Raw genomic sequence first — 26,234 nt, forward strand, 5'->3', positions numbered from 1 at the left:
AAATAAGATAATAATTGTCTATGCATATAGGTTTGCCCCAACCAAAAACCCTCGTGCCACCATTGGTCCAAAATGATGTCAAAATTGATTTCTTTTTAAATCTCATGCCCCTTAGATAAAATAACCAAAATTGTTATCATATTGAACCATACATAGGTATGATATTCTAATGTGAATCCTCCATAAATTCTCTCGTCCAAATGGCAGAGGGAAAGAGGAAGAAGATTAGAACCTAAGTCGTCTAATCTTTGGGACATCAACCATAACCACTAATGTGAATGTAGCATATGGTATATCTCTAGGGATTGATATGTAGCAAACAAAAAGTTGTGTGTTATTTCTGGGCAAACATCCCCCATGTTCCATGCTCAAAGGGTTTGTTAAATGCAAGTGTGCGACCTCTCGCTTTATCAGCACCCCATAATTAATTTCCTTCCCAAAACAAACCTACACACTCAACACACACTCCGTCTTTGGCAATATTTCTTGAGATTTTGTTTTGATTTAACCAAACTATATATACTTCTGCATCATCATCAAACATTGCATTTCTTCACAACCCTTTTTGTTAATTTTGCATGAGAATTGCAGAAAACCATGATCAGGAGGTTTAAGGGCAACTCCACTACTGATCAAACCAATCCTGTGGAGTCTCAAAACGACATTGTTTTTTGGGATGGTTTAGAAGCAAAATGCATGTGCAGTCCAATTAAAATGCTGAGAATTTTCGTATTTTGCTTAGTGGGATTCTGTGTTTTCTTTACAGTATCCTCAGTTTTGAAGGATTCTTCTTCTGATGGCTTCTGGACTCTTGCTGATGCTAGGCTTCCTAATGTTAAACCACCCCAAAAAGGTACTTCACTTCCAAATCTTTATTCTTCTTGTTATTCTGAATGAATAGTTTATTTCTTGGACTTATCTGGTACTTAAAGAAGTTACTAATAAACTAATCTTTTTTCTTGATTATTCTAATTCAAGATAATATATGAATTTAATGGCTTTTTAAATAAAGTGAACAGTTGATCGCTCTTCAGATGGAGAATAGGTTACAGGTGCGGTGGGGGTTGATCCAGATATATTGTTGTACGACATGGATGTACTTTTCTTGCCTACCTTCCCATTTTGACTATGAAATGAAGCCAGGAAAGACGAAAAGGGGGACAGGAAAAGAGGTTGGCTTTGTAGAATGTGTTGTTGGAATTTAGGGATGTCCTGTGCTTCTTTCAATTTCATATGTTTAGGTTGGTGGGTGAGTTCCAGTTATTTATCCTGTTGTGACTTGAACGTGACTACAATCTAAGAAAAGTTTTCAACTGTAGAGAAAAGCCACTTTAAAAACAAAGGCAAACTTTCTTCCACTTGCTATCAAATAGCTAAGGTTGATGGGGTTTATGGTTGAAGATTAGCATGTCATTCACCTAGTCTGCAACATGTTTTAGATACCATAATTTACTTAATTATAGACGTTCATTTATTTATATATTTTCTCTAAATTTAAAAATCACTTGGTGAGGTATACTACTATTAGTTCCTTAAGCAGCTTATTGACATGACCATATTATGGAAAATTATCACTGGCATTATGTATCTACCATCCTAGTTTTTGTTGCTTCAATTTTTGGTTATTGCTGTGTTAGAAGTTCCATAAGCCTTTTAGAGGGATGGATTTGCTTGAGTCACAGAACCTGGATTTCCTGTTTAGGTGATGTTCATTACACAGACTGGCGCTTAACATGCATTTTTAACAGTGTAACATTATTTGCTAGATCATTTTGTTCTGTTTATCACGCCCCTCGTTTAATTTTGCACTACGTTTTCTAACTCCTTCCCCATTTTTGTACCTCCTTGACTGATACTCGAAATTCAGTCCCCATCTTTCTTTGAAAGTAGATACTTTCTCAAAATCAACCGCCGGGGTGGGAGTGGGGATACTGAGACTGCCAAGATAACATTGTGCAAATAAATCAAGCAATGAATGGTGAGATAACACAGCTGACCTAGATTGAAGTCTTGGCACTTTTTGGTAGCATAATTATGTTCCAAAGTTTTTTTTTTTTAAATGAATCGTTTTAGACTATATATTTTCTGTACAAACAGATGCATGTTAAGGGCCTAGTCTTGATTTTTTGGCTAGAGTTTGGGAGATCATAATAGCTGATTAGAGCCACTTGCTTAATGTTTGGTTTCTCTCATGCTTTCTACTTGGTTTTTCGTTGAACTTTCTTGCAGTGAATTTTGCTTCAGGGGACATTATAGAACAGACCACTTTTCGGCAGCCTGTTGAAGTACCTCAAGATAAGCTTCTAGGTGGCCTTCTTCCAGCAGGATTAGATGAAAAGTCATGCCTTAGTAGGTATCAATCAGTCTTATATCGCAAAAAAAATATACATCAGCCTTCTTCTCATCTCATCTCTAGGTTACGAAACTATGAATCACAGCATAAACGATGTGGACCATACACGGAGTCCTACAACAGAACCTTGAAATATCTTAACTCTAACCAATACAACAGTTCCACAGGCTGCAATTATGTTGTCTGGCTTTCCTTCAGTGGTTTAGGAAACAGAATACTCTCTTTGGCATCTGCTTTCCTTTATGCACTCCTCACAAATAGAGTTCTACTTGTTGATCGTGGATTAGACATTCCAGATCTTTTCTGCGAACCATTTCCAGATGTATCATGGTTACTTCCCTCTGATTTCCCACTTACGGATAAGTTCAGTAGCTTCAATCAGAAATCTCCTGAGAGTTATGGGAATATGCTGAAAAATAATGTGTTTGCCAATTCAGTTAGTTCTTCACTGCCAGCATATGTCTATCTCCATCTAGTTCATGACTATGATGAACATGACAAGCTTTTCTTCTGTGATCAAGATCAAACTGTTCTCCGGCAAGTACCTTGGCTGATTTTGAAAACAGATAATTATTTTATCCCTTCTCTTTTTCTGATCCCATCTTTTGAGCAAGAATTACATAATCTCTTTCCAGAGAAAGGAACTGTCTTGCATCATTTATGCCGGTATCTCTTAAATCCAACAAACTCTGTTTGGGGGCTGATCACTAGGTATTACAATGCTTATTTAGCCACAGCAGATGAAAAGATAGGCATACAAATAAGAGTCTTTGAAGCAGGTCCTGGTCCATATCAGTATGTGTCAGATCAGATTTTGGCTTGTGTGATCAAGGAGAATCTGCTACCACAAATCAATAAGAACCTACCTATCATCAATCCACCTGGAAAACCAAAGATTAAAGCTGTGCTAATCACATCTTTGAGTTCTGGATACTTTGAGGCACTGAGAAACATGTACTGGGAACATCCAACTATCACAGGAGAAATCATTGAACTATTTCAGCCAAGTCATGAAGTGTATCAACAAACCGAGAAGCAGATGCACAATAGGAAAGCATGGGCAGAAATGTACCTGCTGAGCTTGATGGATAAGTTGGTCACAAGCTCATGGTCAACCTTCGGTTATGTTGCTCAAAGTCTTGGAGGATTGAGACCATGGATTCTTTACAAGGTCGAGAATCAGACGGCTCCGGATCCACCTTGTCAGCGTGCTTTGTCGATGGAACCTTGTTTCCATGCCCCACCTTTTTATGATTGCAAAAGAAAAATGGGGACTGACACAGGAAAAATTGTTCCTAATGTGCAACATTGTGAAGATATGAGCTGGGGTCTTAAACTTTTTGACGGATAAAGGGTTCTGATCTCATATTTATTTATTATGGTATGGAAGTATGAAATCCCCTCCTGAATTATCTCAGCCATTGCTGTGATCATTTGGAAATTCAGATTTCTCTTATGTATACATAGCCTGTAGTTGAATACAATCAGAATTTGGAAACCATGGACCTGGCTTGGGTTTGCAATCCAGTTCCTGCAATACTGCTAAATTCTTGTAGCAGTTCTACATGGCTGATTGGGTTTGGATTGCAATTTTTCTTTTGCTACGTTTTCTGTGGACACATTTTCTAATCACTTTTTTTACTTTATATATATCAAATATCTACAATAATTTTCCACAAAAAAATTCAGAAAAATGCAATCCAAACAAAAGACTGAGACATCACTGCTTGACAGGTTAGCAATTGTACATCACTGTATTTGTGTGGCCACAAGGGGTACTCACTAGTCATTAATATGAGACAATTGAAAAGAGGATTATAATTTTTTGGGCAGAGAAGAAATTGGTAGAGTAACAGAAGAAGAAGAAATAACTCAAAGGCCCTAAATAATTTTGGGAAATAGACATCTTACCCCCATATTTGGTGGAGTGGTAACCTTTTTTCCTTAGTAAATTTTAATTTTGTTCTACTTTCACCTGATAGAAGTAGAAGGCTTTTGTTCATTATCCTATGGCAGAGGAACGCCTGCTTTATTTTGTAATTCAAAAATTTTCTGAATATGATCAGGTAAATTCTAATTTTCTTATGGATTGAATTTGTATCATGCTTTACAAATTCGTGGAGTTACTTAATGGTTATAGATATTAGCTTGATCACTTTAAGTTTGGGGAAGATAGTTCGATATCTAAATTGCACGATCCATAGAATTTGGTTTAGAAATGATGAGTTTTTAAAACTCTATATAGTAAAACCTCCACAAGATAATATTCAATAAATTAATAATCTATATTAACTAATAATTTTTCTAGTCCCGACTTGGGCTAACGAGCTAAATTAATAATTTCTATAAAATAATAAGATAATATTTTTTTGAAAACTCTATATAATCCTTTGGTCCCATTCATATATCATAAGTTAATAATTCACTAATATTACATATTAAATTTTCCTAAAATATGAGTTTATTATTGTTTATTTTTTCTTAAAATTTAAATCTACTGAATCTCATCAAATCAACCATGTCTGATCAAATGCATAAAACATTATGTGAGTGAGTATAGTAGAGAGCATCCCACGTGCATGTGAACATCTATCAATATCATTTAGTTTTCTAAATCTTTTTGACGTCTTGATAATAGAATAATGGATTGGTTTATATTTCTTAGATAGAATCGTAAGTATACTCGATAATTAATTAATACCACTTTAAATTAATAGAATTTGTATAGTTCCAAGAGCATTATTTTATAAAGGCTTTACTGTAATTTATCGTGATTATTCTAATGATTTTTTTTTTTTTTATCAAAGGAGCATTGCAACATTTAAGCACTAAGTTCTAAATTGCATGCCCATAACTTTCACAATCAAATCCCAAATTGTGTTGATTCTTCGCAATTAACCTTTTTTTGGCTATGTTTTGTCGAGTAAATCATGCTGGACAATTTTAGCAATCTCATTAATAAAGTTCTTTGTTTTATCCAAAAAAAGAACCCTTTCATCAATGTCGCCATTGCTGGATTGTGAAAATTTGGATATCTCCCATTGATTATATCATGTTAGTAAAGGCAGCTTTTGTATGTATCAAATACAAATTGCAAAAAATAAATAGTAACATAAAATAGTTTTCCAATCTAATTTAGATTCAATTACATAATTTAAAATGTTAAATGTATGTCAGATTTAAATAAGGGTTTTTCTAATGGATTTCCAATGGAAACTTGTTAAAATGCCTAAATAACACTTAACTTACCATTTAATAGACACATTCATAATTAACACACCCTCAGCATTTAGACATTTTCTCAAATATAAATACACTTTCTTAAAAAATTAATTCCTAATCCCTCTCTTGAAGAGTGCCCATTGGGCACCACCATTAGCCAAACCATCTAAATAATTAAGATTCCTTGCATTGGTAAGTCATAAACATAGTTGATATAATTTTTGTCATTGGTGCTGGTTTATTAAAATGATGATGTTCTTATATATAAAAAAGTGTTTAAACTTTTGGTCAGGAGCAAATTGCAAATTTTAGCTCCCATAATTCAGCTCTTTGAAGTACATAAACTTTTGGAATATATTATACATATTCCGAAAATAAGTTGATAAAGAGTTAGTTATAGAATGGATTAGGGATCTGTCTAACGGGTGCTTAATTTATTAAAATTAATTAGAGAAGTGTATAAATATAAGAAAGAATAATAATTATTAATATATGTATACACATTATAAGTTAGATGAAATTTAAAGCATATTAATGGGTGTCCAACGACGCTGTTAGAAAAACCCTTAGGATTAAGATAAAGTTTTAAATCAAATCAAATGAAAAGTGTCATTTCTTTTTATGCACCTATTATTTTGTGAAAGAAACTTCAACAACTAAATTTGGCTCGACATTGAAAGGTACAGGAGCAAAAGTGAAGAAAGAAAATTGTTTCATGGGACCACTAAAATTGATACTTTTAACAGACTTGGCCGCTACCCGCGAAACGTGCCCATATCAACGGTAATCTCAATACTTTTCCACCCAAAACCTTCATTAGACCCCTGATAACCCCACAGATTACCCAGTCAATTTCCCTTTTCTGTTAATAATTCTTGAATTTCGACTTAAACCCAAGAATTCTCTGCCGACATTGCACATTGCATCCCTCTCCAAAGTCCAGTCGATTTCTTGATTTGCAGAAGCCAAGCATGGACTGTCTAGAGATGACAAAGTTGAAGAGCAACTTCAGTAATGATGACCAAATAAAGCCTCACGAGGGTCCTGCAAAAGACACCATTTTCAGGAGTCAAGAAGCAAGATGCTCTGAGAATCCAATCAAAGTATTTGGGATTTTCGTCGGTTGCTTCATGGGATTCTTTGTTATGTTCTCAGTATTGAAGAATCCTTCATCTTCTGAAGCCAGGCTTCTTGATTCCAGACCTTTTGGAAAAGGTACTACTTCATTTTTCCTGTTCTTGTAGTACTACTGTGGGCGTTGATCGAAGTTAATTGCTGAAGTTCGAGGTAAATAATTGAAGTTAGAGCAAGTTATGGTACAGACTTTATTCAAGTTGAATTTACGAGACTGTCTAGTGCTTTTTTGGTGGTAAAGCGCAGTAGTAGCCTAGTAGTACCTCAGATGGTGAATGGAGAATCTAGAGCTGAAACCATAAGAAAATGGATCCCCAAAAAGAAAAAAACAGAAAGAAGAAGAAGAAGAAGAACAAAAACAGTCTTCATCATATTTTAGATAAGTAGTGATATGGCAATGTATTCATTCATTTGACATAGATGCTCATTGATTGCTTTTACACATTATTAAATTACCTAGCCTGTCTATACATTAGGATGAGTTGATTCAGAAGATTATGCAATCTGATTGCCTTTTGCAGGCAATATTACTTTTAAGTTATTTGCACCTGATCTGCAGTAATTTTACCATATGTCCTTCGGCTCACCACATTGTGATTTGCGAAGTATCGGTAGACTTCAGAGAAATTAATTGTTTTTTGTAACTATCTTTGCCAGGTGATGCTGTGGTTGATATTCCGAAACAGAATATAGTTAAAAGAGACAATTTTCCCGAGCCTGTTGAGAAACCACAGGATAAGCTTCTTGGTGGTCTTCTACCTGCAGGATTGGATGAAAAATCATGTTTAAGTAGGTATCAATCGGTCTTGTACCGCAAGCAACAAAGTGGCCGGCCTTCTTCCCATCTTATCTCTAGATTACGCGGATATGAAGCCTTGCATAAACGATGTGGACCATTCACAGATTCCTACAACAGAACTTTGGAATATCTCAAGTCAAGCAGCCATGGTGAAGACACCAATTCCACAGGTTGCAAGTACATTGTCTGGATTCACCCAATCCAAGGTTTAGGAAACAGAATACTTAGTTTGGCATCTGCTTTTCTTTATGCTCTGCTAACAGATAGAGTCCTACTTGTTGATCCTGGTGGCTACATACCTGATCTTTTTTGTGAACCATTTCCTGGGGTTTCCTGGTTGCTTCCCTCTGATTTCCCAATTGCAGAAAAGTTCAATAGCTTTGACAAAAAATCTCCTGAAAGCTATGGTAATTTGCTGAAAACCAATGTTCTCCACAATTCAACTTTGTATTCACTGCCACCATTTATCTATCTCCATCTACTTCATGACTATGATAAAGGTGACATGCTTTTCTTCTGTGATCAAGATCAAGCTATTCTCAAAGAAGTACCTTGGATGATTTTGAAGTCAAATAACTATTTTATCCCATCTCTCTTTTTGATCCCATCTTTTGAGCAAGAACTGAATGATCTCTTTCCTGAGAAAGGAGCTGTATTCCATTACTTAGGCCAGTATCTCTTTCATCCAACAAACTCTGTCTGGGGGCTAATTACCAGGTATTACAACACTTACTTAGCCAAAGCAGATGAAAAGATAGGCATCCAGATAAGAGTCCTTGAAACAGAAACTGGTCCTTTTAAGTATGTTTTGGATCAAGTTTTGGCTTGTGTAATGAAGGAGAATCTACTGCCACAAGTCAATGAGAAAGAAGATCTAATGGTTCCATATGGGAGACCTAATAAAACTAGAGCTGTCTTGATGACATCTTTAAACTCTGGATATTTTGAGGCAATAAGAGATATATATTGGGAACATCCAACTATCACAGGAGAAGTGATTGAAGTATACCAGCCAAGCAATGAAGAGTACCAACATACTGAGAATCAGATGCACAACATGAAAACATGGGCTGAAATTTATCTTCTGAGCTTGACAGATAAGTTGGTCACAAGCGCATGGTCAACTTTTGGTTATGTTGCCCAAAGTCTTGGAGGTCTGAAGCCATGGATACTTTATATGCCTGAGAATCGTACTACACCAGATCCACCGTGTCAACATGCTTTGTCAATGGAACCATGTTTCCATGCCCCTCCAACTTATGACTGCAAAGAGAAGGGAGGGATTGACACCAGTAAACTTTCCCCTCATGTCCAGCATTGTGAAGATAGGAGCTGGGGTCTTAAACTTGTTGATGGAGACAATCGTTTGTGACCATTGCATTCGTTTTTGTTCCTATACAATCAGACTTTATTTGATCTTGATCAGTCTCATTTGTCACTGTAATGACTCTAGATATTTTCACTAGATATTTTCAGCAGAAATGTATCTGCCATGCTTTCCATTTCAGGAAGTTAGTTAGCATTTCAGGTAGTTAGTTAGTCAGATATTTGCTACACGGCATGCATGCATGCATGATCATTCTGTTGAGAGGTTGGTTAGGCATAGAAAGGATCTAGAGGGAGATCCTGTATAAATAAGCCTAAGAGGGACGTGAAGAAGGCATGCAATTAGATACAACAAATTCAGTTTCTTCCCTTTGCATTATCTCTATCCCCCCTTCCCTCTCACGTTTTTCTCCCTTCCTTTCCTTTCTCTTACTTTCCTTTACATTTCTTAGCTGAATCAGTCACTACAAGTGGTATCAGAGCATCCGGTCCTTGGACTAGGAAGCTGAGATCGACACATCACAATGGCAGATGGAACAAGGATGAAGACAATGGAGGAACAACTCCACAGGCAAGACAATAGGATTCAAGGAATTTTGGAATCCATGGCAGCAGACAAGCAAAGCATGGAGGATAGGTTGGATGCAGTAAGTGTTGAGCTGAGCAATAAGCTCGATGCGTCCATGGCAGCCATTTCTCAGCAGCTCTCCAATTTGAATCGTGGAAATCAGAAGAAAGGAATATTAGGTTCTCCAGAGGTAAGTCACTCTAGGAGCTCAGAAATGGTGAATAGAGAGCAAGGAGAGAGGAATGTCAGGAGTACCTTCTATGCTAGCACACCTAAATTGGAAATTCCAGCATTTAGAGGAGACAATCCAAGAGAGTGGATCAGGAAACTTCAGAAGTATTTCCAGCTTCTACACATTCCCAGGGAACAGTGGATGGAGTTGGCAGAATTCCACTTAGAGGAGAGGGCTGAAGTGTGGTATCAAGGATTCAGGTCTACTAGGGGTAACAAGGTGGATTGGGAGGAGTTCTCTGGAGAATTGTGTAAGAGGTTTGGAGCCTTAGGACAAATGGATCCAGTGGAGGAATTTAATAAGTTGCAACTCTCCTCCACAGTCCTAGCCTATCAAGAAAAATTTGAGGAGCTGCTATCAGAGGTAATAATTCGAGCCCCACAACTCCCAGAAAACTATTCCATTTCCTGCTTTTTGAGTGGACTGCCAGATGAATTGAGATCAATGGTGAAAACTCATGATCCTAAGACATTATCCAAAGCATTTGAGTTGGCCAAACTGCAGGAGAATGCCTTTGAAGCCTACCACAGGAAGCACAAACCTCATCAGAAGGCCATTGCCTTGGGGAGTACCACACAGACTGCTGCTCAGTACACTGTGCCGCATACCAAACCTGTCACTGCCAATGCTGTCAAGAAACAGTCACCTCAGAACTTCAAGAGAACCACACCAACAGAACTGTAGTACAGGAGGGAACACTATCTTTGCTACAAGTGTGGGGAAAAGTTTGGTCTAGGCTACCAGTGCAGACAGAAAGAGATCCATCTGATTGTAGCAATAGAAGATAGTCCTGATGATTTGGAGAAAGGGGAGGTGATTGAGTACCAAGGGACAATCTGCCAAAGGAGTGGAAATGGCAATACATGCACTAACGAGGAAGATGACTTACAATACCATCAAACTGCAAGGGCTGTTCAAAGGAACTTCCCTATCAATTCTGGTGGATGGAGGAAGTACTCATGGCTTTGTCAAAAATACTGTGGCTTAACTCTATCCAGGGATGGTTCAGCCTATCAAACCTTTCAAGGTCAAGGTAGCCAATGGGGATCGGAGTACTTGACCTGTAACAAGATGATTCCAAACATGAGCTGGGAAATGCAAGGTAAACAATTCACTCATGACATGTTTATCATTAACTTGGAGCCTTATGATATGATCATAGGAGTAGACTGGATGGCTGCACACAGCCCCATCACCTTTGACTTCAGGCAGTTGAACATGACATTTGCTGAGAAAGGGGAAAGGGTCTTGCTACAAGGGGAGTCTAAGGAGGTCGTTCTCAAATTTCCTAGAAATAATTCTGAGAAAGAGGGACTGAGCACCAGAATTTGGAAGCATGCCTGTGGACTGAAGATGAATGGAACTCAGATAAACACTGTAACTCAGTTGGATATTAATTTTCAACAATCCCTAGATGCTTTACTTGCAGACTACAAGGATGTATTTGGAGAACCAAAATCCCTTCCCCCTTCCAGAAACTGTGACCACCATATTCCCTTAGTGCCAAATGCCAAACCATTCAAGTTAGCACCTTATAGGTACCCTCACAACCAGAAAAATGAAATAGAAAAGCAGGTAAAAGACATGCTCAGTAGTGGCATTATTCAGCTTAGCCATAGTCTGTTTGCATCTCCAGTTCTATTGGTGAAAAAGAAAGATGGAACTTGGAGATTTTGTGTTGATTACAGACAACTAAATGGCCTGACTATCAAGGATAAATTTCCAATACCAATCATTGATGATTTAATCGATGAACTGTATGGAGCTAAGCTCTTCTCTAAGATTGATCTAAGAGCTGGTTACCATCAGATCAGAATGTTCCTTGCTGACATTCCAAAAATTGCCTTCAAAACTCACCTTGGACTGTATGAGTTCACTGTCATGCCATTTGGTCTTATCAATACACCTGCAACCTTCCAAAGCCTAATGAACCATGTATTCGAACCTTACCTGAGGAAATTTGTGCTATTATTCTTTGATGATATCTGTTAAGAAAATATAAGTATTCTTGTAGATAATAAATTAGTAAGGATATTCTTGTAAATAGTTTGTTAGATTTGTACTCCTATAAATACTAGTTGGTCACTCATAATACAGTGACTAGATGTTTTCCTCCCAAAATACCTATTCTCATGGTATCAGAGCAAAAGTCTTAGGGTTAGGGTTAAACATCTAGCAAAAGTCTTGTTCACACGATATTGGTCATCACGTGCTATTCACACGATACTGTTCATCGTGTTACTGTTCACGCGTACTGTTCAAAGGTACTGTTCATCGCAAATTTTGACTGCTTTTTTGTTTGAAGTACTATTCACTATGGCTGAAAGTTTTGCTAATGCGATTACCACTGACCAAGCTGAATCAAGTTCTTCAACACATGGGTCCCAGAAGACTTTTACTATATTCGAGAAAGATTATGTTAAATTCCTAAAGTACCAAGTTACAAATCACGCATCTCTTCCCTCTGCTTCTTTAGCACAAAACGATAATGCTATGGCTTGTCTCTCCACATCCTCTAATTTTGACTCATGGATTATTGACTCCGACGCTACTGATCATGTGTCAGGTACCACTAAAAATTTTTCTAATTTTCAAGAGTCTACTTCCTTTTCTCATGTTACATTAGCTGATGGATCTACCACTAAAGTTAAAGGACTAGGCACTGTAGAAATTAACCCATCTCTTCCGCTGTCTTTTGTTCTTTACGTACCCAATTTGCCCTTTAATCTAATGTCTGTTAGTAAGCTCACTAAATCTCTATAATGTTTAGCTACTTTTTCTCCTGATTTTGTTGTCATTCAGAATTTGAAGACAAAGAGGACGATTGGTGGAGGGCATGAGCATAATGGTCTTTATTTTCTCAACTCCAATGGTCCGATTGCATGTCTTGCTACTATTTCTCCTCTTGAAATTCACTGTCGTTTGGGTCATCCGTCTTTACAAAATTTGAAAAAGTTGGTTCCTACTTTGAGTCAGTTGTCTTCGTTAGAATGTGAGTCTTGTCAGTTAGGAAAGTATCATCGTGTTTCTTTTGCTCTTACAGTCAATAACCGAGTTTCTGAACCCTTTTTGTTAATTCATTCTGATATTTGGGGTCCTAGTTGAGTCACTTCAAAGTTAGATTTTAAATATTTTGTAATCTTTGTTGATGATTTTTCCAGAGTTACATGGCTTTATTTAATAAAATATCGTTCAGAACTATATTCCATTTTTTTGTACATTTGTTATAGAAATAAAGAATCAATTTGGTGTGCCTATACGTATATTTCGCAGTGATAACGCGAAAGAATATTTTTTCACTCCTTTTAATACCTTTATGACTAAATCCGGTATTATTCATAAGTTCTTTTGTCCTCACACTCCACAATAGAATGGAGTTGTTGAAAGAAAAATTGGACATTTAAGCGAGATTGCTCGAACACTTTTGTTGCTCATGAATGTGTCCAAACAATTTTGGAGTGATGCAGTTCTAACTGCATGTTATTTAATTAATCACATGCCATCTAATATTCTTGGTGGCCAATTACCTCACTCCATTCTTTCTCCTCATGAACCTGTGTTTAAATTACCTTCTCGTATTTTTGGATGTGTGTGTTTTGTTCATCAGCTTGCTCCCGGGATGGATAAATTAGATTCTCGTGCTATTAAGTGTATTTTCTTAGGATACGTACTAGTGCAAAAAGGGTATAGATGTTACAGTCTAGTTTTCATTCGATTTTTTACTTGTGTTGATGTTATTTTCTTTGAATCCACTCCATATTTTATGAAACACGGTATGTCTTGTGAGTTAGACCAGTGTCCCTCTTTTTCCTTTCCTGTTTTACCAGTCCCTTCCGCTTTATTACCTGAGTTATCGAGTCCACCATATTCTATAGCTCGATTATCTCGTCCTAATCTTCAAGTTTATTCTCGTCGTTCCATGGTTGAGAAAGCTCCTGATATGCCACGCACTTCACCAATTAACTCTCAATCTTCAAATCCAGGTATGACGCCCTCCTCTGAGTTAGATCTTCCTATTGCTTTACGCAAAGGTAGGAGGCATTGGGTTTGTTTGGCTAGACTTGATTTCAAATAAAAAAATTTACTTCACAAATTTCAACCACCTTTTTATCTTCTCAATCACCTTTTTATCTCACATATATCACATCACAAAAAGTGCTACAATAATTATCTCAAATAAATCATCCAAATAAACTCTTATCCAAACAAACTCATTGTACTTCTCATCTTATTTCTAATTTTGTTTCTTATTCTCGTTTTTCTATGTCATATTTTTCTTTTGTTGCTTCACATGATTCTGTCTCCATTCCTAAGTCTATTACCCATGCACTTAATCATCCTGGTTGGAGATTAGCTATGCAAGAAGAGATGTCTGCATTGGAATAAAATGGTACTTGGGATCTTGTCCCTCTTCCTTCTGGTAAGCCTGTTGTCGGTTGTAAATGGGTGTACACTATAAAAGTGCAGTCTAATGGTTCTATTGATCGATTGAAGGCTCGTCTGGTAACTAAAAGATTTACTTAGGTGTATGAAATAGACAACTTAGAAATATTTTCTCCTGTTGCAAAGATTACCTCGGTTCGTCTTCTTATCTCTTTGGCAGCAACTTATAATTGATCATTGCATCAGTTGGATGTGAAAAATGCATTTCTGCATGGAGATTTGGAAGAAGAGGTATATATGGAACAACCTCCTGACTTTGTTGTTCAGGGAGAGAATTCGCGGTTGGTTTGTCGCCTGAAAAAAATTTTTATATGGATTGAAACAGTCTCCTAGGGTTTGGTTTGGCCGGTTTAGTAGTGCTGTCATGGAGTTCGGTCTGACAAGATGTGGGTAGATCACTCTGTATTTTATCGGCATTCTAATGCTGGTAAGATTTTATTAGTTGTTTATGTGGATGATATTGTGAATACAGGTGATGATATTGTGTGGATCCAGAAACTTAAATCCAATATGCAGGCAAACTTTCAGACAAAAGATTTAGGTCATTTACAGTATTTTCTGGGTATTGAGATAGTTCGATCTAAATATGGAATTTATTTATGTCAAAGGAAATATGTACTTGATATGCTGAATGAAGTTGGGATGTTAGGTTGCCGACCTGTGGATACTCCTATGGATCCTAATGTGAAATTAGTAGGAGATCAAGGTGCATTACTAGATGATCCTAGGCAATATCGAAAACTTGTGGGTAAATTAAATTATCTCACTGTAACGAGACCTGACATTTCGTTTCCAGTGAGTGCCGTGAATCAATTTCTTGAGACCCCTCATACTAGTTATTAGGATGTTGTTATACGGATTCTCAGGTATCTTAAGAGTGCTCCTGAAAAAGGGTTGCTGTATCAAAATTATGGACACACTGATATTGAAGGATACAGTGATGCAGATTGGACTGGTTCTACGTCAGATCGAAGATCGACCGCAGGATATTTTGTGTTTGTTGGTGGTAATTTAGTGTCGTGGAAGAGTACGAAGCAAACAGTTGTCTCCAAATCAAGTGCAGAATCTGAATACTGCGCTATGGCTCACATTGTGTGTGAGTTGGTTTGGTTGAAGAGCATGTTACTTGAAATTGGGTTTGAGCATTAACAGCCTATGAATTTAGTGTGTGATAATCAAGCGGCTGTTCATATTGCGTCTAATCCAGTGTTTCATGAAAAGACAAAATATATTGAAATTAATTATCATTTCATTCGAGAGAAATTGCTTGATGGAGTCATCAAGGCATCTCATGTATCGTCTGTAGATCAACTGGCTGATTTGTTTACCAAGAGTTTAGGGGGTTCTAGGGTGAAATACATTTGTAACAAGTTGGGTGCTTATGATATATATATGCTCCAACTTGAGGGGAAGTGTTAAGAGAATATAAGTATTCTTGCAGATAATAAATTAGTAAGGGTATTCTTATAAATAGTTTGTTAGGTTTGTACTCCTTTAAATACTAGTTAGTCACTCATAATACAGTGACTAGATGTTTTCCTCCCAAAATACCTATTCTCAACATCCTTGTGTACAATCCGGATCCAGACACTCATCTTTTACACCTCAAAACTGTTCTAGAAACACTCAGATCTCACTTCCTATTTGCCAAGATCTCCAAAAGAATTTTTTTTTTTTTTAAAAAAAAAAACATAATAACAATTGGGAATTTGTGTGCAACTGGAGATGACGGCATATAATCCACGCTACAAAGTTACAATAGATGGGAAGGTATCCAGTGTACACAACAGTGCACATATCATTTCCAATTGATTTCTACGTGCTTCCGTCCTGAATTGATTTCTAATTGGTTTTTTCTTTGCCCTTTTTAAAAAAAAAAAAAAATCAATTAAAGTACGTAGTTCAAATATACCACCGGTTAAAGATTCAATATTTAAAGGAAGGAAAAAATTCGAAAAATAGAAACTTAGTATATATAGTAATGGAGTATTTTGGTCTCTTAAGCAATAAGTTACGGAAAATAAAGGTTTAAAGATAAAAGCCTTGATATACACTATAGAGGAATAAGTTGTAATTAACCCTTGATTGATCCGAGCTTCCGTCCTGAATTTGTACCTAAGTCGGATGAAAGATAAGTGGACATGCCACCCACCATCCCAGCTTAACTTGGACACAAAATCAAAAGATACATAAATCCAAGATGAGGAATAAACTCAAGATGCCCGCAGTCATGTCAACCCGACAACCCCCAAGAATAACGAAATATTTCTCCCTGCCCTCACTTTTTGTTTCAAGTCAAGTCTTGAGCTCGGGTCCGGACCACGGGCAGCAACGGATTGTTTCTGGCAGTTATGTGCATTTTGCACAGCGCGTAATTTTGTGTACACATAGTGTAACTTATTTTTAACAGCGTATAACTTTATAACAAAATTTTGTGGGTTTCACACATATTGTTAAAATCGAAATACAAGATGAAATTTGGGCTGTATAAATTTTTTTGATCAAATCTTGACCGTAAACTGCTCAGGAACTAGACTGTTACTGCTCCATTTCCGCTCGAGTCCCTGTCCCTGTAGGGAAACCCACCAAGCCAATCAAAATCCAAATGTCTCATTCTGGAAAGTGATAGCTTAAAATGTGCGTGTCTTATATACAGGTGTAAGCAAGAGATGCACCACTAAGAGCAACTTGCATGCGAAGAGGACGACAAAGGTCGCATGCCAGCAAGTAAAATTACTCGGAAGTTGCATATGTATCCTGGTTTTGACAGCATACTTCTAACAGCGCAACTCCTAAACAGGGTTCCCATAGAAAGCTTGACATTTCACTATTCATGTCCAGGTGTCGAAACTTCAGTGCAGCAGTCCCACGATGCTTTTGGGCATGGCAGAAAACTCCTTTCCAAAGATTATTCTCTATTTTTCTTGCCTTAAAATCCTCCAACATTTGTATTATTAGTTGCTCTGCATGCATGTTACCAAATGCACATTAAGATTGAGCGATAGTAGTAGTAACGTGCTAAAAAAACATTATTGAGATGGAGCAACAACAGCAATGATTACTTATTAGCTAGGAGATTTGTGTTACTGTTTTGTACCCTCCTAGGTCACATGACATACCAAAATTGGTAACTTCAACCTTTGGTGGGATTTTCCAGGTAGATACTTTTGCGCTTTTTCTGTCCATTTGTGTTGCATGCGATGTTTATAATTATCAAATAGTAGTGTTTATTTTACTTAATTAATAATTTACAGTAGAAAAGCGATTGATTTCGGATCAAAACTTGGTAAACCCGATCCGCAATGGCCCAAATTATGCTATACCAAAGATCCAATAAACTAAATTGTGCCACCGTTTAGTGAGATGGTATTATCCAAACTCTAGTAAAGTATTTGAGATAATTTTGTGAAAAAATATTGTAAAAATCAGATCCACCCAAATATGACGCCTTGATTCTCAATTCTCAAATTGGAGGTATATGTGTGATATATGTCGTTCTACTCTGTTCTGCACTTCTGCCAATGATGATTTGTATTCATGTTGTGCTCAAAAAGACAGCCCTGAGTTTATGTGCAAGAAATGGATGTTACTTAGAGCCTAGAGGTCCAGTTCCAGCTAAACTTGAACCGGTTAGTCGGCATTCAAAATGCAAACGGGTCTATCGAAATAACCCAAACTGTTGAGCAGGGGTATTTATGGAAATTAGGACATAATTAATTATGGGCCACCTGAGATATTTACATCTGTCTCCTTCCCTGCTAAGCAAACTAATGTTGATCAAGGTGTTAACTTGTAAAGGATTCCCCAGCATCCCCACAAGCTTTAGCTTTTCTGAAGCCACGTTGAGCTACCAATTGCTTTGTGCCATGTCAGCAATAGACGACCTGCTAATGGCTTTTTAAAATTTTACCAATGAATTCGCTGCCAAAAACACCCTAAGACTTGAAGAAATGCACAAGGTGGAGTCTTAATGGCCATATTCCATTGGCCCAAATTCTCACCTCTATTGTATCAGTTGTTTTTTTTTTCCAATTTGATTTAAAATCGTGCAACCTTTTATATTTATAGACAGATATATGGATCTTTGGAAGTTAATGCTGGCTCTTTGGTACATATAAAAAATATTTTCAGATATTTCTTTTTACGAGTTAATGCATATTTCAAGGCATATCAGTTGAATCCTTGCAAAATTTTCCGAGATTTAAACTTAAGACAAACAGACTTGTTCCATATAACTCGGTATAAAGCCTAACTGTAATATAGGTTGGAAGAAATTTGCAGTAATTTCTCCTGGAGCATTAAACCATTTAGGTATCAATCAAAGCCCAAGCGGTGGATGTCCGACGAACATAACTCCGTACGGAATATCGGATTAATTTAAGACGCAATGCAACAGGGGACCATGGAGGCTGAGGGAAAAAGGGAATATTTGACCCACAAGAAGGGGGAAAAAAGGATGAGTTCATTGACGATCTATTCTACTTTCAAGAAAGAGGATATAACCTGATTAAAACTGTTCACGAGACTTCTGCACATTTTTGAGATTGTTCGTGTAAAAGAACGCAGGAAGATGCAGAATCCAGGCTAGCTTCTTGTCTGAGCAACCTATGCTTTCTTAGGGCCTCATGACATGGGGTGAAAAATTCATGCCTAAGAGCTTCTTCCGCACTAATCCTCAATCTTGGATTCACTGTTAAGCACTTATCCACGAGATCAAAAAAAGATCCTGGGATAACCTCAAGGAAATCCGGTCTTCTATTGTTGTGTTTACACCAATCTTGGAGTTTAATGGATGGCAAGGATTTTATGTCCAATAGACCCTGTTTTTGAAAAGGTAGGCATTGAATAGATAATAGAGACGAGAAAATCAGTAATGAACCAAAAAAGTTTAGTGAGTAATACCGCAGGAAATGAGGATTCCCGACCGTGTAGCTTGGCCACTTCCCACAGATCTTCACTGCCCCTCAACTTGGCAATCTCCTTGACATTCCTGTTTATGACAATGATAATGTAGCTAAAGTTACTTTTCATGAAACTAGGTGCACAGCCAATCAATACCCTTTCAAAGTATGAAGAAATCTTACTGGTCAGGATCGCCTGCAAAAGGTGTCCGTCCAGCCAACAGGTAGAGTAAGGTCACCCCAGCCGACCAAATATCAACCTTAGGGCCTTGATGTAGGGATCTGAACAATACCTGCAGAAGATTCATCATAAAGCACTCTCACAGGAAAACTTGACAGAGTTAAGACCAAAAGTACAAGAGTAATCAGGCAACAAGCAAAGTCTGAGGAAAAGTTTCTGTCACAGAAAAATCATGATAAACAAAGGGCTGGCTAAGAGGCAACACTTCCCCGCTTTAGGCAAAAAGTTATCCACTCCTGCAGCTAATAACAAAAGTTGCAACTTACCTCTGGAGCCCTGAAGCCCTTTGTGCCGACACAGGGACCTTCTCGTTTATTTTTTCCATCCCCTGAAACAAACAAATAATAAGACTACCAAAGAACCAATCATATGTTACCTCAAGTTAGTGAAGAACTTAGTGTGATAGAACACCTTTATTCTTCAATACTCCTGCACCGCCAACAACTCCTCCAGCTGAGTGCAGTGGCATTGGAGTTATGTAAAGAAATTTCCGATCCACTTTTGCAGGAGTTGCAGCAATCCTCTTTCTCTTGGAAACAGGAACATTTGCTGATCCACGGTTTGCACCCTGCAATGCTTCCTGCACCAGGTTGATCAGTTCCTTCCTACCTTGGCTTGGTAGAGGTTCTCTGAACTTCTCTGCGGATAAAGTTTTGGTGCTTGTTGCTTCCCTTGCCGAGGTTATCCCAGAGCCATCAGCACCCTGACTTTTGATTGCACTTCTACTGCCTACCTCAGCACAATGGTTAGAGTTTTGAATCTTCTTCCTCGTGTCCTTGGAGATTAGAAGGGGCTTTAATACTTTTCCTTGCTCCCGGTTAGCTAATTCCACAGCTTTTGGAGTCAGGATTTTCCTGCTCTTACTAGGTGGAATAGAAATGGCACGAGAAAGAGGAACGCTATTTAAGCTCACATCATGGCTCAGCTTAGTTTTGTCTATAAAAAAAAAAAAATTGCCTTTAATCATGTATTATAAAAAAGAGCAGCTTACTAGCACAAAGATAAAGTGAAGCTAAGATAGAAAGGCAAACAAGCTTGTTGGAAGATTAAGAATGTGCACGATTCTTTTGTAATTTTTTATCGTCTTCAGTTTACTCCAAACAAGATGTCCTAATAAAGGAAAGACCCCCAGTATGTTCCTGAAAGCAATAAAATAAATGTGAAGACGAAAAAGTGAGAACAAACTCACCTGCAGTGCCATATTTTTGGTTCAAGTCCTGGTAAAGGGGAATACGCATAAAAAAGGGTGAGAAAGAAATTCAGGCTTAAAAGAGGGAGGAGGAGATTAACCAAAAGTATCATGAAAATTCAAGCAGTAACTACTGACCATGGCCAAATTAAAATCAATGAGATAGCCTTTACAAGCCTTGCGATTGAAAAGAAAGTTGCCAGGTTTAACATCCCTATGAACAATGCCCTGTACATGCAAAACAGATTATGAACCTGCCTTTGTTCTTAACAATTCAATGCAACTTGCGAGTATATGCATCTGAGTTACTATCACCTGCTTATGTAGACCAGCAAGGGCTCTGAACATACAATAACCATACCACTGAAGCTCACAAACATCTATGTCTCTCTTCAAGACCTTACAATTAAAAGAATGTAAATTAGGAAAAACGAACACAAACAAAAATAGTGTGAACATCACTAGTCAAAAAAAAAAAATTCAAAAGAAGGTACAAATCACCTCAGGCCGATCATGCTCAACGTGCTCCAAGACAAGGCAGTCAGAATCCCCATTTTTAAATGAGCCTTCATATTTAATTACAAAGTTCTTTCCCCTGAACCAAATGTTTGTTTAACAATTCAACATTGAGCTGCATAGGGATTTATTTAATACTGAAACTTTTATAAGAGCTCTCAGTATAATTACCCAAATCGCTCCAGCATCTTCAGCTCATTATGGACGTGATTTCGATTAGCATTAACATGTGGACCTGTTTTTACCAAAAAAAAAAAAAAAAGACCAGTTTAAGCATGGTCGAGCATCTTCAAAGTAACTATATACGAGTGCCTCTAAAAGAATATAGTGACTATAAAGTCAAGACAGAGCATATTTTATGCACATAGGCACACATGGCATACAAAACAAATGCAATTGCCCAATTGAAATGCTTAATACATATTAAAAGTCTCATTGTTATTATACTTTCAGAAATGTTTCCATGCTGCAAACTTGTAACTTTGTTAAAAGATCTGAAACAGTATGCATCTCAGCAAATTAGTGGGTCAAAACTCTGTTTAAGCCAGTAGCAAAGAAGCACCGGGTACAACTTGTATGCCCTATGGCGGAACCAACAAACAGATTCTGCACCTACATTTGATAGCAAATGTGACTCCATCACTCTTCCTTCTTGCCCTGTAAACTGTGCCATAACCACCTGCAGGTATCGTTACATAGGGATCAAACAAATATGAGAAGTAATTTTTTTAAAAATTAGATAGGGAGAAATGTAACTGAATCCTTACAAACTGTCAAAACCAAATAAATACCTGAGCCCTCTTCTTCTTCCACGATAAAAGGTTCAAAGTTTGGTAGCACTCTTTGTTGTCCCTGCTCCTAATTAGAAAGCATGGAATATCTTTAAACTATGAGGATACTTCATTGACAAGTCAACGTAATAAGTGGTTACAAACAAATATTACCAACAAGCTCACATGAGATGGATTAACAGAAGGTTCCCTATTTTTATCTAAATTTTCCTTCTTTTCCTTCACATTCATATCTTGGTGACCATAATACTTCATGTGCTGCTTCATCGGGATTGGTTTCTTATCTGTTCTTGTTTGCAGCTTCTGTAAAGGAGAGCAAGCAGCATTAGCATTCTCTAAAGTCTTGTCTATGGAATGGAGCCTCTGACTCGGTGCTTGCTTTTGATCAGTCTTCGATTTATGGGAGATCTTGGCTAGTGGATTCTGACCAACAGAAAGACCACTTGCTGTCAATGTAGCCTGACTATTTGGAAGCTTTATTACCTTTTCTTTTTCTATAGATGGTATCATAGAACTGCAGTCCTCTGATATGTTTTTTAGAAGCTTATCCTCTTGTAACCCATCTATTTTATTCATAGCAATCAGACAATTTTCATCATTTGCTCTGTGTGGCTCTTCCTGATTGCTTTGCATGAATTTTATATCTTCATTCCCACTTTCACAAGGATCAACAACAGGCACCACTTCTTTTTGTGAATGTTGCGTCTCTTGATACAATTGTAACCTAGATGTTCCGGTGAATCTAATTTTTCTGAATGAACTTTCTTCATTTACATTGTCTTCCATGCTTCCAAAGGGACTTTGCAACATAGCAACATGATTCATCTCTGAAAAAGGAACAGCTTTCACCCTGTGCTCTGATATTGATGGCAGGAAATTTTGGCATCCACGAGAATCAAGAGAGTCAAATTGACATCCTGTTCTTGATGCGTAGTTGACTTCGTCCCTATTGACAAAAAAATCTGTTACCTTTTCATTACCATATCCAGTTTCCCCTATATTAAACTTTGGCAGTTCATCACTAGAATCGAGTAATAAGGATGTCCTCAACATTGCTTTCTCCAGTTCAAGAGCATCAAATGCCACTGCAGGTGGCTCAAAGGACTGCAAAGTTATGTCTCTGCTCATGTTACCATCAGAAAAATATGCCTACAAATTGTTGGACAACACAGGTACTATAAATCATTCTGCTAAACATCTAGACCAGAAAATGGAAAAGGAAATCAATTAAGATCGCATATATATCGACGAGCAATGGAAGTTCACATGAAAACTTATTTAATCAGAATTCTAATGGATGCCAACTAAAATCCATGTTTGAGATGTAATAATGAATAAAGTGAAGATTTAAAAGTTACCAAATAAAAAATGGACAAGCAGTATAAGAGAATCACTAGCAAATATGCCTTAAGGAAGCAAGAAGCAACGAGCAAACACAGGCACCAGCTACCTATTAGTTTCCCTTCTTTAATCATTGCATGAGCAGCTAAATTCCAGAGAAATTTTGTGAAATTATCAATGGTACAATAATTTGGATAGATTTGTCAGTTAAGTTTAACTGTCAAATCTAGAGGATTTATACTGACTCAGAACCAGTCAAGGAACAGGGAACAAGTTAAGCTACTTAAAAAAAAAAAAAGGAGACAATCGAAAAGGCTCAAAATTACCTGAGTAGAAGCATTACTGACCACACTAGGCAATCTCAACACCACCTTATCATCTTCCTTTCCTGCAATTCAAAACAGAACTAGAAATTAAATCAGGTAAATTCAATTTGAATAGGTAACAAAATGTTTTAGTATCCTTTTTTTATTATTATTTTTACCGTCAAAATCATCGGAAACAGCTCTCCTTTTCCCCACCTGCAACTTCTCATTCCCCATCATAAATTTCTTCCTCTTCTTCACCATTTGTCCTCCCTCACTCCGTTGCCTCTCCCCATAACTACTTAACCGTAAACCTAACTGAAACCGCGGCAACAAATTCAAACATATATCCGAATTCGCGACAAATTGCGAGATTGCTAGGTATCCGACGGAAGAAAAGGTGACGAAGTAATTAGGAGTTAAAAAAAGAGGAGAAGTGGGGATAAAACAGAGAAATTCTATCAATTGTGGAGTAGTATAGAAAAGCGTGGTTATGCTTGCAAGTTCAGTTGGCCGCGCCGGCCGCCGGAGAGACAGCAAGAGAGAAAAAATATGCCAGGCCTTTTCTGAGTCAGTGGTGGAGGCGAATGTACCGAGATGCAAACTCAGGTGCGAGTTTGTTAAATCGGTTTGGATTTCCATTATTAGTGAAGATTGAGTCTCAGATCTGATTTAGAAGTTAAGAGGTTTGTGTTTGAAAAAAATGAGAACTCTTGTGTGTGTGTGTGTGTGTGAGAGAGAGAGAGAGAGATGTGAAGGAGAGGGGCGGGAAAAGGATTTTTTGAGAAAGTAGGGAATGCTGTTTTTCCCGCGTTATGGGGAAGGATAGAGATTTGTTCTACGTCGTCGTTTTGTTGTGGACCAAAGAGATGCAGTTTATGGTGATTAAAATTTGAAAGTCTTGTTTTAGGTGCAATGCAAATGACCTAAAAATTGTATCACGAATTTGTAATTTTAGTCTTAAAAGATATATTTGAAATGGATTTCTATGAAGTTGAATTAGAAATAACCCAAAATGCCATCAAAGCTGTCTAATTAAAACCAGTCAAAGAAAAAGATAAATTGATCATCGCCTGAGCGTTTTCTTTCCGCTACCTCTCAGTATCAAGCAATGATTCAACAATTTTTCTTTTTTTCTTTTTTCCTTGTCTCCTATTTTTAGTATTAAATTGGTGATGGCCCAGTTTGGGGAGTATTTGATGTTTGTCTTCCAGCATTTGAATCGACTTGCTTGGAGAATTTGTAGGAGACGACTATTCAGCCACAGCGGAGCCCAAGTAGTCCAAGAAATTTACTAGAGGACTCTAGGCTCTTCTTGGATTTAAGAGTTTTTTTTTTTTGAAAAATTGTTTTTGACTTTTAAATTTACAGTAATAAATTCTAAAAATAATTTAAAAATACAATGCATTTCAAATAGACTCAAAAAATAAATAAATAAAAAATCCCTTCTTTCTTCTTCATCGATCGCCCACAACGACTGCCAACCACCATCACACACCACTACTCGCAGCCACCTCCCCTTCTTCATTCTTCCCTTCTTCTTCCTCCTTCCCCCTTCCTCTTTTCCTTACCTTTCTCCTCCCTTTCTTCCTCCTCCTCTCCCTTCCCCATCCTCTCTCGCAACCCCTTCCCCTTCCCTCCTTTTCTTTCTCTTTCCTCCCTTCCGCCACCCTCTCTCAAGTCTCTCCCTTCCTCCTCTTAATGAAGTCAAAAAATTTTATTTTTCCTCTACATTACATACATGATTCCTCATAGCTCAACCTCAAATAAAGGTAATTTTAAATCAAGTTATAGTACAAGTATTTTAGCTCAAGTAGTTGACTTAACTTAGGTGTGTAAATGAGTCTTAACAAGTGGAACACTTTAATATTCAAGTTTGTTGGATTCTTTTAATGAATTTAAATCATATTCGATTTTGACTTGTTTAGGCCCTGTTTGAATTGCCATTTCTGTCAGAAAATTACGTCGTTTTCCGTGATCACATTTCCCTATTATCTTTTTTCCTCACATATATCAAATTGCTACAGTAATTTTTTCATGAAAAATGACGGGAAATGCAATTCAAATGGGAGTTACCGAACCGAACTCAAACGAGTTTTTTATTGAACGAACTCAAATTGAGTTCGAGCAGTTTGATTTTCACTTATAAATATTTTTATACTAATTGAACTAAATTCGAGCTTGACTTGATTAATTGACGAATTAAACTCAAATAAACTCTTACCAAATTAAATTTGATTCGAGTGTCAAGTAGTTTGATTCGTCTTTTAACCCTAACTCAACTCGATTCCACCCCTTGTTCAAATGCTAAAAAAAAATAACTCCTCTGCATTTCCACTAATTTTCACGCTGTTCAGTTCCAAAACTGCATATGTCAACCTGCATGTCACCTATTCGATTTTTTTTAGCAATAACTTGTACTACTTGGTTATTAAAAAGCAGGAATTACTTTTTCGAGCGCACCTTATTTGAAACTGGGTGTAGTGTAGTATTATTATATTTAAACCTCAAATCCACCGGGCGAAGGTCTTCGCCTTGTTAAGAATCATTCACCTGTGCCGTCTTACATATGCGAACACCAGAACTCCAAGAGCTAAGAATCTTTTCATTATTTATTCGATCATTCGCTTTAGGGTTATTCGCACTTTATCCCCTTTAAGTATAGGCCGTTTCTCACTTTACCCCCCAACGTTTGTTTTTCCTCAGTTTACCCCCTCCGTTAGCAATTGTACCGTTAAAAACTTCAAGATTTCGAAATTGCCATACGAAAAGGGCCGTTGGTTTTAGCTGACCAAAATGCCCCTCAATGGTGTCTGATGCTTTTAGCCTACTTTTTCCCTCAAAGAGCCGTTGGTTGGTTTTAGCTGTTGGTT

At 37.3% G+C, this 26,234-nt stretch overlaps 4 protein-coding genes across 7 annotated transcripts; 3 read left to right on the forward strand and 1 right to left on the reverse strand.

The window, feature by feature from the left end:
* The first annotated feature begins 597 nt into the window (after positions 1-597).
* Positions 598-3,709, forward strand: LOC113769338 (galactoside 2-alpha-L-fucosyltransferase-like). Its single transcript, XM_027313796.1, has 3 exons — positions 598-679; positions 767-853; positions 2,230-3,709. Exons 1-3 carry the CDS (start codon positions 598-600, stop codon positions 3,702-3,704), a joined length of 1,644 nt encoding a protein of 547 aa, XP_027169597.1. The 3' UTR covers positions 3,705-3,709.
* A 2,683-nt stretch (positions 3,710-6,392) lies between these two features.
* Positions 6,393-9,015, forward strand: LOC113767407 (galactoside 2-alpha-L-fucosyltransferase-like). Its single transcript, XM_027311489.1, has 2 exons — positions 6,393-6,790; positions 7,367-9,015. Exons 1-2 carry the CDS (start codon positions 6,547-6,549, stop codon positions 8,878-8,880), a joined length of 1,758 nt encoding a protein of 585 aa, XP_027167290.1. The 5' UTR covers positions 6,393-6,546; the 3' UTR covers positions 8,881-9,015.
* Positions 9,016-9,358: 343 nt separating this feature from the next.
* Positions 9,359-11,626, forward strand: LOC113769339. The gene is made up of 2 exons (XM_027313797.1): positions 9,359-10,314; positions 10,384-11,626. The coding sequence occupies exons 1-2, from the start codon at positions 9,359-9,361 to the stop codon at positions 11,624-11,626; spliced, it is 2,199 nt and encodes a 732-aa protein (XP_027169598.1).
* A 6,685-nt stretch (positions 11,627-18,311) lies between these two features.
* Positions 18,312-23,886, reverse strand: LOC113768556. 4 transcript variants are annotated; one of them, XM_027312963.1, is made up of 15 exons: positions 23,541-23,886; positions 23,383-23,444; positions 21,881-22,864; positions 21,716-21,776; positions 21,541-21,603; positions 21,096-21,159; positions 20,910-21,003; positions 20,724-20,807; positions 20,547-20,636; positions 20,409-20,436; positions 19,631-20,155; positions 19,486-19,547; positions 19,162-19,271; positions 18,980-19,067; positions 18,312-18,897 (listed from the first exon to the last, which is right to left on the reverse strand). In XM_027312963.1, exons 1-15 carry the CDS (start codon positions 23,623-23,625, stop codon positions 18,595-18,597), a joined length of 2,703 nt encoding a protein of 900 aa, XP_027168764.1. In that variant the 5' UTR covers positions 23,626-23,886; the 3' UTR covers positions 18,312-18,594. The 4 variants fall into 4 exon arrangements, with proteins under 4 accessions (XP_027168764.1, XP_027168763.1, XP_027168762.1 ...); XM_027312962.1 differs by having other exon boundaries at positions 21,716-21,782; XM_027312961.1 differs by having other exon boundaries at positions 21,869-22,864.
* Between the last annotated feature and the right edge of the window lie 2,348 nt (positions 23,887-26,234).

Source organism: Coffea eugenioides, chromosome 4, assembly GCF_003713205.1.
Source record: "Coffea eugenioides isolate CCC68of chromosome 4, Ceug_1.0, whole genome shotgun sequence".
Classification (NCBI taxonomy): Eukaryota; Viridiplantae; Streptophyta; class Magnoliopsida; order Gentianales; family Rubiaceae; genus Coffea; species Coffea eugenioides.